This window comes from Penicillium cataractarum, assembly GCF_028827025.1.
Source record: "Penicillium cataractarum strain IBT 29864 chromosome Unknown utg000002l, whole genome shotgun sequence".
Lineage (NCBI taxonomy): Eukaryota > Fungi > Ascomycota > Eurotiomycetes > Eurotiales > Aspergillaceae > Penicillium > Penicillium cataractarum.
In genome coordinates this window covers 327,846-340,289 of record NW_026622738.1, presented here as the reverse complement: position 1 = coordinate 340,289, position 12,444 = coordinate 327,846, and the positions used below count along the sequence as shown (strand labels likewise).

At 50.4% G+C, this 12,444-nt stretch overlaps 4 protein-coding genes across 4 annotated transcripts; 3 read left to right on the top strand and 1 right to left on the bottom strand.

Moving 5' to 3' along the window:
- Window positions 1-2,505: 2,505 nt before the first annotated feature.
- N7496_002181 (uncharacterized protein) lies at window positions 2,506-3,339 on the top strand (the record flags this gene model as incomplete). The annotated part of the gene is made up of 2 exons (XM_056695112.1): window positions 2,506-2,836; window positions 3,011-3,339. 2 exons carry the CDS (start codon window positions 2,506-2,508, stop codon window positions 3,337-3,339), a joined length of 660 nt encoding a protein of 219 aa, XP_056557324.1.
- A 3,347-nt stretch (window positions 3,340-6,686) lies between these two features.
- N7496_002180 (tryptophan synthase) lies at window positions 6,687-8,231 on the top strand (the record flags this gene model as incomplete). The annotated part of the gene is made up of 1 exon (XM_056695111.1): window positions 6,687-8,231. One exon carries the CDS (start codon window positions 6,687-6,689, stop codon window positions 8,229-8,231), a length of 1,545 nt encoding a protein of 514 aa, XP_056557323.1.
- Window positions 8,232-8,864: 633 nt separating this feature from the next.
- N7496_002179 (guanine nucleotide exchange factor SDO1) lies at window positions 8,865-9,916 on the bottom strand (the record flags this gene model as incomplete). The annotated part of the gene is made up of 2 exons (XM_056695110.1): window positions 8,865-9,781; window positions 9,850-9,916. The coding sequence occupies 2 exons, from the start codon at window positions 9,914-9,916 to the stop codon at window positions 8,865-8,867; spliced, it is 984 nt and encodes a 327-aa protein (XP_056557322.1).
- Window positions 9,917-10,484: 568 nt separating this feature from the next.
- cp3 (carboxypeptidase C PRC1) lies at window positions 10,485-12,232 on the top strand (the record flags this gene model as incomplete). Its single annotated transcript, XM_056695109.1, has 2 exons — window positions 10,485-11,007; window positions 11,067-12,232. The coding sequence occupies 2 exons, from the start codon at window positions 10,485-10,487 to the stop codon at window positions 12,230-12,232; spliced, it is 1,689 nt and encodes a 562-aa protein (XP_056557321.1).
- Between the last annotated feature and the right edge of the window lie 212 nt (window positions 12,233-12,444).

Here is a 12,444-nt window from a genome sequence, read left to right as displayed (position 1 = left end):
TCTTTCAGGGATAGTCGATCTGGGGGTGATTGGCGGTGATTTACGCGACCGTTGGCGTTAGAAGCTAGCGGCTCTTGCCCGTGGTGAGTACATGTAGATGCACAGTATTGGCTTTGTCCCTTTGAACCTGCGTGCCTAGAGGGGGAAGCACTGTGGTACTAGGGAGCAGTCTATGTACCTAGGGAGTGCTAGGGAGTACCTAGCACAGGAATACTAATAATGAACGGGACAGCAGGCATTCTTGTCGGCCCGTCTGAAGACGGGACGATGGACTGCATTCTTCAACGTGGCTGGTCCGATTACATCATTCCCGACCCGTCTCGATCCTTTGGACATGGTTCGTTTGATGAGGGTGATAAAAATAACAATCATTATGATCTTCATAACTATTTCAATATTAGAAACATAGTAAGTGCAATGATGTAGGTGGAATTATATTAAGCCCATGATATTGTGGCTTAGCCTGACAAAGGTGGTCCTGGGTGAAGTGCATCATGAGGTACACGGCCGCCATTGAAGCATACCCAACCGATAGATGACACCAATATATATCTTAGGAACAATGACAAAAATCCCATCAAATCTAACAGATTGATGTATGGATCAAAAAACAAAAAGATTGACCGACGCAGGGGTCGAACCTGCAATCTCTTGATTCGTAGTCAAGCGCCTTGCCATTGGGCCAGCCGGCCGGATCCTGACCAGTAGGCCAAGTCGTGCTGGATGATGGAAGAGTGGTCCAGTTTATGTTAGATGAGCCAGAACTATAATTAACCCATGTTATGGCCCCCTGATTGGCCAGGTTGTCGCGGCAAAATCAAATTGTTATGCAAGACATCTCCTCCGGATTTTCATCGCTTATTCTCTTTGTATTATTGAAGGGTCTAGTAAACCCATGAACCATAAATGTTGATCATATATTTACCACTATACTGAAATACTAACTACGATAATTCTATTGTTCTATTGTTCTATTGTTCTCCTCGTCATCTTTCATCATTGATTCCAACTGCCGTCCTTCCACCAAACTCCCGATCTCACCCTTTACATTACCTAACGGGACCGCGTGCCGGACTCCGAACTTACTTCAGTACGGGACTCCACCGAGATAATTTCCAACTTCCCGTTTCCGGTTTCTTCTCGTCCTTCCTTTTCGCAATCATCTTTTGCCTTCTAGTGGTGTTCCACTGACGTTCTCCCTCCCCACTCCCCCCTCTAACCCCCTCATTCGCAATCTCATTGAGGCAAGTCGAGGCAAGGGGGGCGGTCCCCCCCCTCTGCCTCTAGTCTACATAGGTATTCTGTATCGTTATCGCCCTTGTCTTCCTTGACCTTGAATAATAATCCTTGATGGCAATGATGTAACCGTGAGGCTCTAGCCTGGCTGGTCGATCACGCTGACTTTGGGTAGTATTGTTCTTTCCAGAAATATTCGATGCAGGCCAAGTCGCCACTACTGTCCTGCGCAGAGTAACCGCACAAACCGGTATACTTTCTGTAGGTAGTACGAAGTACTACTTGTCGCAGATACGAGAGCCTCTCGTGGTGGGCGACATGGACCGTGGGTAGCCCGGCGCGAACAGGATCCAAGCGCCGACGGGATGGTTGACATCCAATAGATGGTGAATTGATGGTGATATCTACTCTAGTGTTGAGATAGTTCAAGGAATCATTTTCCATGACCTTGATAATGATCTTGATCCTTTCTTTTCTATCTACTCCGTACAACTACTAGTATTATCCGGAGAATATCACTTCTCCGGCCAACTTTCCTCCGGTCTACCCGTAACCCACTTTTTGCCCCAATCTTGCCCGCATTAGTTCACGATGGACCCCAATCGGGATTGGAGCAATCAGCGTGCGGCAAAGTCATTTGGTCGTGTCATATCTATTTCGTTCCTTGGGGCAATTCTTTTTCGCACAGACCGAAAGTGGATCATACCGGACCCTAAAGAGGAATAGTCAGACTCGGAGTCGCCTTGCCCATCGCCTTCACCGGAGTCAACCTGCCGTCAGGAAAATTACCTCGTTGGAGGTTTTCCCCCTCAATGATAAACGATAATGGATAATAATCATAAACTGATGGAGTAATACTCCTCTATACTACTGGCGTACCACTCGTTCGATGGGAATTACTGCACCAAGCAATTCCCACGGTTCCTGTGCTTATCGCCGTTGCATCCACTTCCCATTCCCATTCCTCGTTTCCCCATACTTCGCATCCCATTAGTATCTACTCTTTTCCCTTCTTCTACCTTTCTTCTCTCTTTCCTCCCCTTCACATACACCTCAATTCTCAATCTCCTCTCTCCCCCCCCTTCATAGAATGGTCATACACTGCTTGACCCGTTCAACCCGCTCTACGTGCTTGCACAACCTCCGCGTCCCTTCCCACCGTGGGATTGGTCTGCACCCGTGAGGACTCGACCCTCTCGTTGAATACCATCGCAATTTCAAACATAAACGCGTATATCAACGACCCTTTCCAATCCTCCTATCATCAATATGTCCCTCCGCGACAAATTCAAACGGGTCTTCCACCGTCCCTCTGCTAGCAAGGACGCGAAGAATGGCAAACCCAAGGTCGAATATTATCGTCGCCATGAGATTCCTCCTTCCAAGTTTCGCGGTCCCTTCGATAAAGAACACCAAAAGCGTCTAGCGGCCTGGTCGTTCGACGGTGCAATGGCCGAACGCCCGCGTCCGATGGACTTGTCCCTGTCCCCCTGCGCCACTTACGATCTACCGGACGGTCCTCTCGGCCCTCTTGATCCGCTCGATAGCGATGATACCGGTGATATTTCCCCCGACGATGACGGCGTGCCGATCGATCCAGGTATGTACTAAAAAATGACACCATCACCACCCCAACGATAAGAGTCATCGAGGGGGATATTACCCCCCCCCCCCCCCCCAACTCGAGTCATATTTCCCTTTTTTTTTTCCTTTTCCCCCTCGCCGATTTACCCGAAACATGACTCCACGTCCTGACACGTCGCCCCTCTTCCAGCTTCGACCGACTCCGACTCTTCCGTTCCCGACCTCGACTCCTCCCGCCCCACCGTCGGCTCCCAGTCTTCCACAGTCGTCAACTCCAATTCAGAAAGCTACTCCGGCTCCATGATGACGCTTCTCCCCGAAGACCACCCCATCGGTCCCTACGAACTCCCCGAGGATCCTATCGCTCTACTCAAGGAGTCTATTCGATACACCTCCCCTATCGTCCGGGCCATGTCACCTGCTTCGCCTTATCCAATGTCGCCTCGCAAGGGAAAGGCTTTGCCTTTTTCGCCCGAGGATTTGACTCGCGCTTTGATTGCCGTGCAGGTTTGCGCGTAGATGACTTGACTCATCTCGATGCTCACACATCACTACTACCTTCGTCCCCAATATCCCGGAGATTGGTCCCCTTTATTCTTAATCTCTTTGTGCGACTCGATGTCGCCCTCGCTACCTTATTTACCTTTGCCACATGATTGGCTACCGTGGGGTGATCCGAAAATCACACCACTTCTGATGAACCACGATCGAAACGGTTGTTTTCATTTCATGGCTTGGAAGAATTTTCTGGCTGGAGCCAGGAAATCTTGCCTTTGCGGGGATTGCCGAGATGCACGTCTCGTCGCCTTTTCCTTTTTCCTTTTTTTTTTCCTATTCTGTCACGCATCTTGCATTTGAGCGTATACCCGTTACTGGCGTTTTATGATTTTGCTGGGAACACACGGGAAGGATCACCGTGTTGCTGCGATACTCGATCTAGAGTTGTTAGAGAAAAGCAGATCTGATCTAGATGAGAAAAATGACAAGTCGCTTTAAACAATTTAACCGAATACTTCCCAAGTAATCACGGAAAGCAGTCACTACACCCAACAGAACTAGAACTAGGTAACAGTACAATCACGTTGTCGTCAAAAGAAGAACCACCCACACCCAAACTAGTCCACAAAATAAGAATCTAGAATCCAGGAACATAAAAAACAAAGTTATACTTTAACGGAACGGATCGGATCATGTATCCTAACTTTCTGCTGGGTCATTCGCCGTCCAGCCCCGCAAGCCAAGACTTGTCCCCGCTCATGCGCACACTATCTTGTAGTCGCCCATTCTCTCGGTATTTAGTATCGGTTATCCACGAACCAGGTAGGATTATTGGGGATTGGGTAGGGAGGGATCCCTGGTGAATGGGTTTGTGAGACTTTTGTCGAGTTATTTGGGTTTGAGGGTGGAGGTTGGGTAATTTGTTGTGAGGTCGTGATGTGGGGGTGGACTTGGCGGGATGGGTGGTGAGTTGGTGGTTTCTTGGCGGGTGAGATGTTGATGAGACGGGTGGAGTGTTCAGGTTGAGTGTGAATATTGAGACTCGGAGAGTGTTTGATCAGTGAGTTTGAAGAAGGATTTCTGAGCAGTTGGCTGGTTGGAAAGTTGGATGTATATGTGGTACCCTCGGTGGCGATGGTTGTATGGGTATATATATCAGGTGGATGATGTCGGGGGGAAATTCTCTCGACTTGCAATGCCTCTGTGTTGACCTCGTAATTTCATTTCGAGAACAATCTGATTTGCTAGAAATGTAGAGTCGACGCAGTGATGAGAAGGATCCGATCTCGATGACTGGCGAAAGGGTACACGATGCCAAGCGGAGCTGTATAACATGTCCAGTTAAGCCAAAAGGGTCAACTTCATAATCTTAAACACAATACTCACTCACTCATCAAATCCCTCAGCCCATGAATACACCGCATCATACGTAAGCTTCATCGTAATCTTATACGATAACCAAAGGGCGAATTTCCAATCCACACCCTCACCACCACAAACCCTCGTATCGTGCATTGTAAAGTGAACCGCGACCGCCACGTGGAGATCGTCTCGCTTAGAAATGACAGGAAGGGTGAATTTAAATCAAAGTATGCAAAGAAAATATTGACCAGCTGATGGGGGGTGCACCGGGCAGGTCGAGCTGGGTATTTATGCTCAGCTCCGTTCTGTTCAGGCGTCCTTCAGCTGCGTGGTTGGCGTGTCTCCCCACTTCTCCTCACAGCCCCTGGAACTTCTGACATCCTGCACATGCGAGACAATGCATCCAAGGCGCTGGTGTAAATTCTCCGCTTTTTTTGTGTGGTGTTGGGTTGCGCTGCAGGGGTGGTTAGATCACCGCTCTGCATTGCGGTACTTCACTATGTACTCGGGAAGTGAACCTTGACGCTGTGGTGGTAGATACCTCGGTTTCTGGGTTGAAAGATATCCCATTATCTAGTTTTGCCTGATTAATGGTAATAGAATAAACAGAGTTACGAATTCATTTAGCTCCGCCCTTTCATGCCTTTGTTGCATCGAGTCCTCTTGCTTGGTAGGTTTCATCCTTTCCTGTCTAAATATACACGTCCAGTCCAATCTAAAATTATGCCTCGGCGCACCACTTGCGAGGCAAAGAAGTGGATTTAGTGATGTAACTGTTACGAATTCGTTTGTGATAGCGCCAATTGCCCAATTTTAGGATGCATATTGGCACGTTTGAAGTTTGTCGTTCGGAAAGTAGATTCGGGTTGACGTATTCCACTGTCAGTATACACACAGCATCGCCGGAAGACATACACGTTTCAAATGTGTATCTGGGGAGGGCCGAGGAAGATTTTTTTGACGACTATATTTCTGCTGGTACTCAGATTAATCTTCTTGAGACAGCACACAGGCCGGTAACATGACCATTCGCGCCCTAGTCTTCAAGAGTTGCGAGTCTTTGATGCAGGGTGATTGGTAGTTAAACGTCAATATATGTAATAAAAGATTGATACATAATACTTGTGGAACAGTGATGAAAATAGGTTCACAATTAGTAAAGATAACACCAATCCCGAGGAAGTGGTTCATCTACTCGGATCATCCTGGTCACGGCTTCGCTTACTCCCGAATGAGTGGTTAATGTATGAAAAACAGTATATTTCTGAAGTAAATATACTAAAGTAATGGGGGAGAATCATGATGAATGATTATTCAAAATCTATGCTGTGGAAAGCGAGGCTGTGCTCGCTTGACCGGGTCAGATGCAAGGCACCATGGGCAATAATGTTTCTTGCTGCAGTTGATTCAGATTGGCATTGTATTCGATCACACTAGTGTCTCTTTGCAGATGATGAGAATTATAGCTAGTCGATTCGTGTAAATAAGCTCTGGAAAGAAAGGACAGGCTACATACAGGAATACTGAGCCAGACACGATCTTGAGATGGCAGTTAGAAAATGAAACAGGAGCAGTGGAGAAGTATGAGCTGAACATGAAATTAATGATATGGGAGGCCCGAGAATGCCCGAGGTGTGTCATGGCCAGAAATATCACGAACAAAGCCTCGCACGAACGGGACACCTGAAAGTCGAATCTGTTGAGAGAGACCGTGACTATGCACACCGTTATTTAAGCCCTAGTAGCACCCTCAATCTCATTGTAGACCGGTTCTTATCTCCATTTTTTGACCTACACTCGCCTCCCACGTGGGAAACCCATCGCTTTTCAATTGTACAAATTGCACTCGCCAGGATACCCATATATCACTCGATTGATCCCAGTTTCCTTCTTCACCTGTTCTTCTGCATGTATCTTTGACTTCTTTGCAGAGTATTCGACGCTTCAAATCTCGCCCTTCCTCCCAATATCCTTGCCATCTACATCAATCTGTCCGTCTATCCAACATGGTTCGGTCCATAAGAGACCTTTTTTGCTTTTCTCACCAGCAGACCATCACCAAGACTGATCCAACACTCGCGACCTCGAACAATGTCATTCGTGTGAGACCCGTCCCAGAGACGGCTGCCAGAGCCCGTCTCCCCACCACCAGAGTGACAATTCCAGAGACTACTCGCATTCCCATCAGGCTATTGTCTCCGGCAGCATCATCCGAGCTAGCAAGTACACCCAGTACTTGCCCCTCCACTTGCAGCAGCTCGCTTGCAGAGTCTATTGTCACCGCTACATCAGTGACCAGTGATGGCTCTTCCTTGACATCCGGTGAACTCACCAAGCTGGGGACTATTCCACCCCAGTACCATGGCACACCGTATTTCCCGATCATGCAGCTGGATGGCTCGCTGAGACCGCCACCGATATCATTCAGTGGCTATGGCTCCTTTGGGGGCCGGTTCGTTCCTGAATCGATCATGGGATTCCTGTACGAGCTGACCTCGGTCTTCGAGTCTGCCATCTCGGATCCTTCATTCTGGGCAGAGTATGCTGCCTTTCAGCGTACTAGGAATACGCCTCTTCAGAGGGCCAGCAAGCTCACAGATCTGGCTGGCGGTGCTAACATCTGGCTAAAACGCGAAGACCAAAACGAATACGGTAGCCACAAGACTCGCAACATCGTCGGTCAACTCCTCCTGGCTCGACGAATGGGCCGTGCAGAGGTCGTCGCGGACTGTGCCTCGGCCAAGCACGGTAACTTCACCGCGGCAATGTGTGCACGGCTTAACCTGCGGTGTGTGGTAGTCATGGGCGCAGACGACGCACAGTCACAGGAAGAAGACGTCCTCGAGATGAAGATGCTCGGGGCCAAGGTCCTCACTGCACGAACCCCGTCCGGCATGGGCACGCTGCGCGCTGCAATCACAGAGGCACTCCGCTATTCAGTCTGCAACCATGAAACTGCATACTACCTCATGGGCGGGCCCGTGGGCCCAACCCCTTTACCGACTTTGACACGAACCTTCCAGGCACTCCTAGGCGAGGAGGTCGCGGCCCAGATGCACGCCGCGATGGGCCGTCAGCCAGACGCTCTGGTCACCGCCGTGGGAAGTGGTGCAGGCGCAGTCGGTTTGTTCCGACCATTTCTTCACGAGCCCTCTATCCGACTGGAATGCGTCGAGAGTGCAGGGGCAGCAGCACTGACCGAGGGTTCGGTTGGTGTTCTTCAGGGCGCGCGGACCCTAATGCTCCAGGATGACGATGGTCAAATCCTCGATTCGCACTCCATCTCGCCAGACATGAACCTTTCGACCGTGGGGCCGGAGGTGGCTCATTGGAAGAAATCTGGTCGAGTTGAAATCTCGACGGCCACGGACGCGGATGCCCTGGACGGGTTCAAAACTTTGCAGCGCCACGAGGGAATTCTGATCGGGCTGGATTCAAGTCACGCGGTGAGGAGGGCTATTAGTCTGGCGAGGGAGTTAGGGCCAGGTAAGAATCTGATCTTGTTGGTTACGGGGTGTGATGCGATTGGTATTCGTGAGTTGGATGTTTGATGACTGGCTTTTTGTGTGAGTCTGGCGGTGAAGAGAAGATATCTGAACTGTTGGATTGACTGCCCCTCTTTTTCCCTTTCTATTTTCTTTTGTGGGTTGTGATTCTTTACTGTGCGTTGCATTGTGCCTTTTCAATACCCTGGGAACTGGTGGCTGGTTATGGCGCTGGATCATGTTGTTAATCATCGTGTTATTTGTACATAATCATACTCGTGTGGATAATAGTGTTGGCTTCTCAAAGCTAGTTTTGATGTGAATAATGTTGAAATCGAGCCTTGGAACATAATACAACTTGGAATATACTGTAGATGCTCTGCAGTTCCAAAACTCAATATATCACCCCTCCTTGACCTCGACAGATATTACATTGTACAACACTTAAGGCTAGTCACCAGCCAATCAACCTCATCACTGCCAGTGCAAATGCAGTCCAACCTGTTTCTATTAAAACTGATTTCAACATGGACACGTTTTCTTTTTTCTTTTTTGCTTCTTTCATCTAACTTTATCATCAGTCATTTGCAGGGGGTGTCATGTACATCATCCTTGGAAATGTCATAGGCAGCTCTAACCCAAGATATCCAAGATTCAAGGAAGATCATTCAGGGATCAACTCTTCAGTCCTTCAACTGATTAATCCTCGTGGGTCACCGACATGTCCAACACCTCCACTCGTCCTCGCCCACGAGTCTCGTTGCCGATGAAATCGTTCAGTCCCTTGAACGCTCCCGGCTCGGCAAATCCTACCACCTCCCACTCGTCGCCACTCACTTCTTGCGATTCAACAGCTTCAATGTAGTTGAGAATCTTATCCTTGACGGTGCCAGCGGCCTTGGGTGCCGCCTCGGCACCGTCCTCGCCAGCCTCATCGTCGGAGTCATCTCGCTTCGACTTTTTGTTCCCCTTGCCACCCTTCTTGTTGCCTTTGGCCGGTGCCTTTTCTTCCTTGGCAGGCGCAGCACTTGGAGCAGCCTTGACGGACTGCTTCAGGAGCGAAACCGGGCAGGTTACACGAAGGCGCATCCGCGCTCGCATCACGGGAATGGGTTGCCACGCGATGAGCGCCTTCATTGCGTCGAGTGCTTGACTCTTGGCAGATCTATTGGAAGAGACTCCGGTCCACATGGGCTTCTTAGGCTGCTCCTCTCCGGCGCCATTTGCCTCTCCACTCTGTTGTTGACCACTGGCTGATAACAGCTGGTCCAGTGCTTTGGAGATCATACCCGACGTGTACACACGCTTGGTATTCGGGTCGACTAGTCGCCCGGACACGATATCCAGCACTTCCTTCTCCACTCGTTCAAGGGCATCTTTGCGCTCGCGTTCGCCGACTTGCACCTCGCCCTTGCGCAAAATCTCCTGTAGGATTTCTTCGCGGGGGGTATCGGCACCGAATGCCTTGGTGAGTTCTGCAGAAGGTGCGGTTTGCGCTTTTGATACGGAGAGGAAGACTGTAGGAACTTGGAGGACGTTATCGAGATCTTTTTCGGCGCCAGATCGGTATTCCAGCAACTTGTTTTTGTAGCAGGCGAGTTCAAATCGCTTCTTGCCTGAGAAAGAGATAAAGATGTTAGCCCAGTTCGCTGTGGAAGTCTCTTATCGCACACGGCAGTCTTACCTTTCTTCAGTCGGACTATCGACACATTCGTGAATTTAATCTGGTTGGAGGGTTGGTTGATCGGCATGATGAGTAGTAGCCACTATGGGCTGGTCTCAAGTCGTGATAAGAGTGTTCACAAGAGCAGCTTCTGAGGAACCGACTTGACCAGTGATAACGATATTGCTGTTCCTCGAGCGGCTGTCCGAAGTTATTTACAAACTTTCCCGAACGGTCCCTCTTGATGCCTTTTCCTAATCCAGGATCTGCGATGAGTCAGCACCTGCCATTTTCAGGTTTCACCCCCGCATGACTCAGCGAGTCACGAGGTCCACGGATCGGCTTATCGGGCGGAGACTCCTCATCCGGCGTCATCGTTCCCAAGGTTCCCCTTCTTCCCCAACCTCTTCCTCTTTACCCATCCCCCCGATTGCAGGCCCCGTCTTGCATCGATTCTCTGGTATATCTCTTTAATACTTGGGTGACTTGTTACTGTATGTTGTCTCCCTTGTCTCTTCTTGTATACCCCCTCGTCTGAAGAGTTGCTCGATCGGTTACTGATAAGAGCTGCCGCCCAGGCCTCCCAGGTACCCGCTTCCCATCAAACAAGCCATTATCTCCATCTTGGTTACATCTCCCTGTAAACACCATCCATCATGAGAGTTCTGCCCACCGCGCTGCTGGTGGGAGCTGCTTCGGCAGCGGTCCCTCCCTTGCAACAGGTGATGGGCACCCACCGCCAGCAGGCTGAGGACTTGGCCCAGCAAGGCTCCAACATCATCGAGGACTGGGCCAAGAAGGGCTCTGATGCCATCTCGAAGCCTTTCCAGAAGCTTAAGGAGGACTTCAGCACCCTCTCGGATGAGGCACGTGGGCTGTGGGAAGAGGTCGCTAACCAATTCCCCAACACCATGGACCACGCCCCCATGCTCTCTCTCCCTAAGAAGCACACCCGCCGTCCTGACTCCCACTGGGATCACGTCGTCCGTGGTAAGGATGTGCAGAACATCTGGGTCTCCGGTTCGGACGGCACCAAGGAGCGCGAGATTGGCGGTAGACTCGAGGCTTACGACCTCCGCGTGAAGAAGGTGGATCCCAGCGCTCTTGGTGTGGATCCCAACGTCAAGCAGTACAGTGGTTACCTTGATGACAATGATAACGATAAGCACCTGTTCTACTGTAAGCTGCACCCTGACTTCTTATCCATGGTGGTTTCAATCGTTGCTAATCTCTTCCAGGGTTCTTCGAATCCCGTAACGACCCTGAGAACGACCCCGTCGTCCTCTGGTTGAACGGTGGCCCCGGCTGCTCTTCTTTGACCGGTCTCTTCTTGGAGCTCGGCCCTAGCTCTGTGGACAGCAAGATCAAGCTTGTCCACAACGACTACTCCTGGAACTCCAATGCTTCTGTCATCTTCCTGGACCAGCCCGTCAATGTTGGCTACTCCTACAGCGGCAGCAGTGTCAGTGACACCGTCGCTGCTGGCAAGGACGTCTATGCTCTGCTGTCCCTGTTCTTCAAGCAGTTCCCCGAGTACGCCAAGCAAGACTTCCACATTGCTGGCGAGTCCTATGCTGGCCACTACATCCCCGTCTTTGCCTCTGAGATTCTGTCTCACAAGAACCGCAACATCAACCTGAAATCCGTGCTTATCGGTAACGGTCTGACCGATGGCCTGACCCAGTACGAGTATTACCGCCCCATGGCTTGCGGTGAGGGTGGTTATCCCGCTGTCCTCGACGAGGCTTCTTGCCAGTCCATGGACAACGCTCTTCCCCGCTGTCTGTCCATGATCCAGGCCTGCTACGATAGCGAGAGCTCCTGGGTCTGTGTCCCGGCCTCTATCTACTGCAACAACGCTCTGCTTGCTCCTTACCAGCGCACCGGCCAGAACGTGTATGACGTCCGCAGCAAGTGCGAGGACTCCTCTAACCTGTGCTACAAGGGTATGGGCTACGTGTCCGAGTACCTCAACAAGGAGAGCGTTCGTGAGGCTCTCGGTGCTGAAGTCGACGGCTATGACTCTTGCAACTTCGACATCAACCGCAACTTCCTCTTCCACGGTGACTGGATGAAGCCCTACCACCGCCTGGTGCCCGGTCTGCTTGAGCAGATCCCCGTGCTCATCTACGCCGGTGATGCCGACTTCATCTGCAACTGGCTCGGTAACAAGGCCTGGTCCGAGGCCCTTGAGTGGCCCGGCCAGGAGAAGTTCGCCAACAAGGAGCTGGAGGACCTTGTCATTGAGCAGAACGAGCACGTTGGCAAGAAGATTGGCCAGGTCAAGTCCCACGGCAACTTCACCTTCATGCGTCTGTATGGCGGCGGCCACATGGTCCCCATGGACCAGCCCGAGTCCAGCCTGGAGTTCTTCAACCGCTGGCTCGGTGGTGAGTGGTTCTAAACGTCTGTCATTTATCGCTATGATATCTTGCATCGTCACTTACACCCTGACCAATCAGTTTGTGATTGATCGTTCAGTTTTGAAGTTTATGCTTTCATCTGCAACGTTGATATCTTCTGCTGGTGCAAGCTTAACTTGAGTGGCATTTTGCTTGTCTTTAGATTGAGAGTGGCTCACGTCGATCAGTATATACACGCAGTGTCAATTTAAAT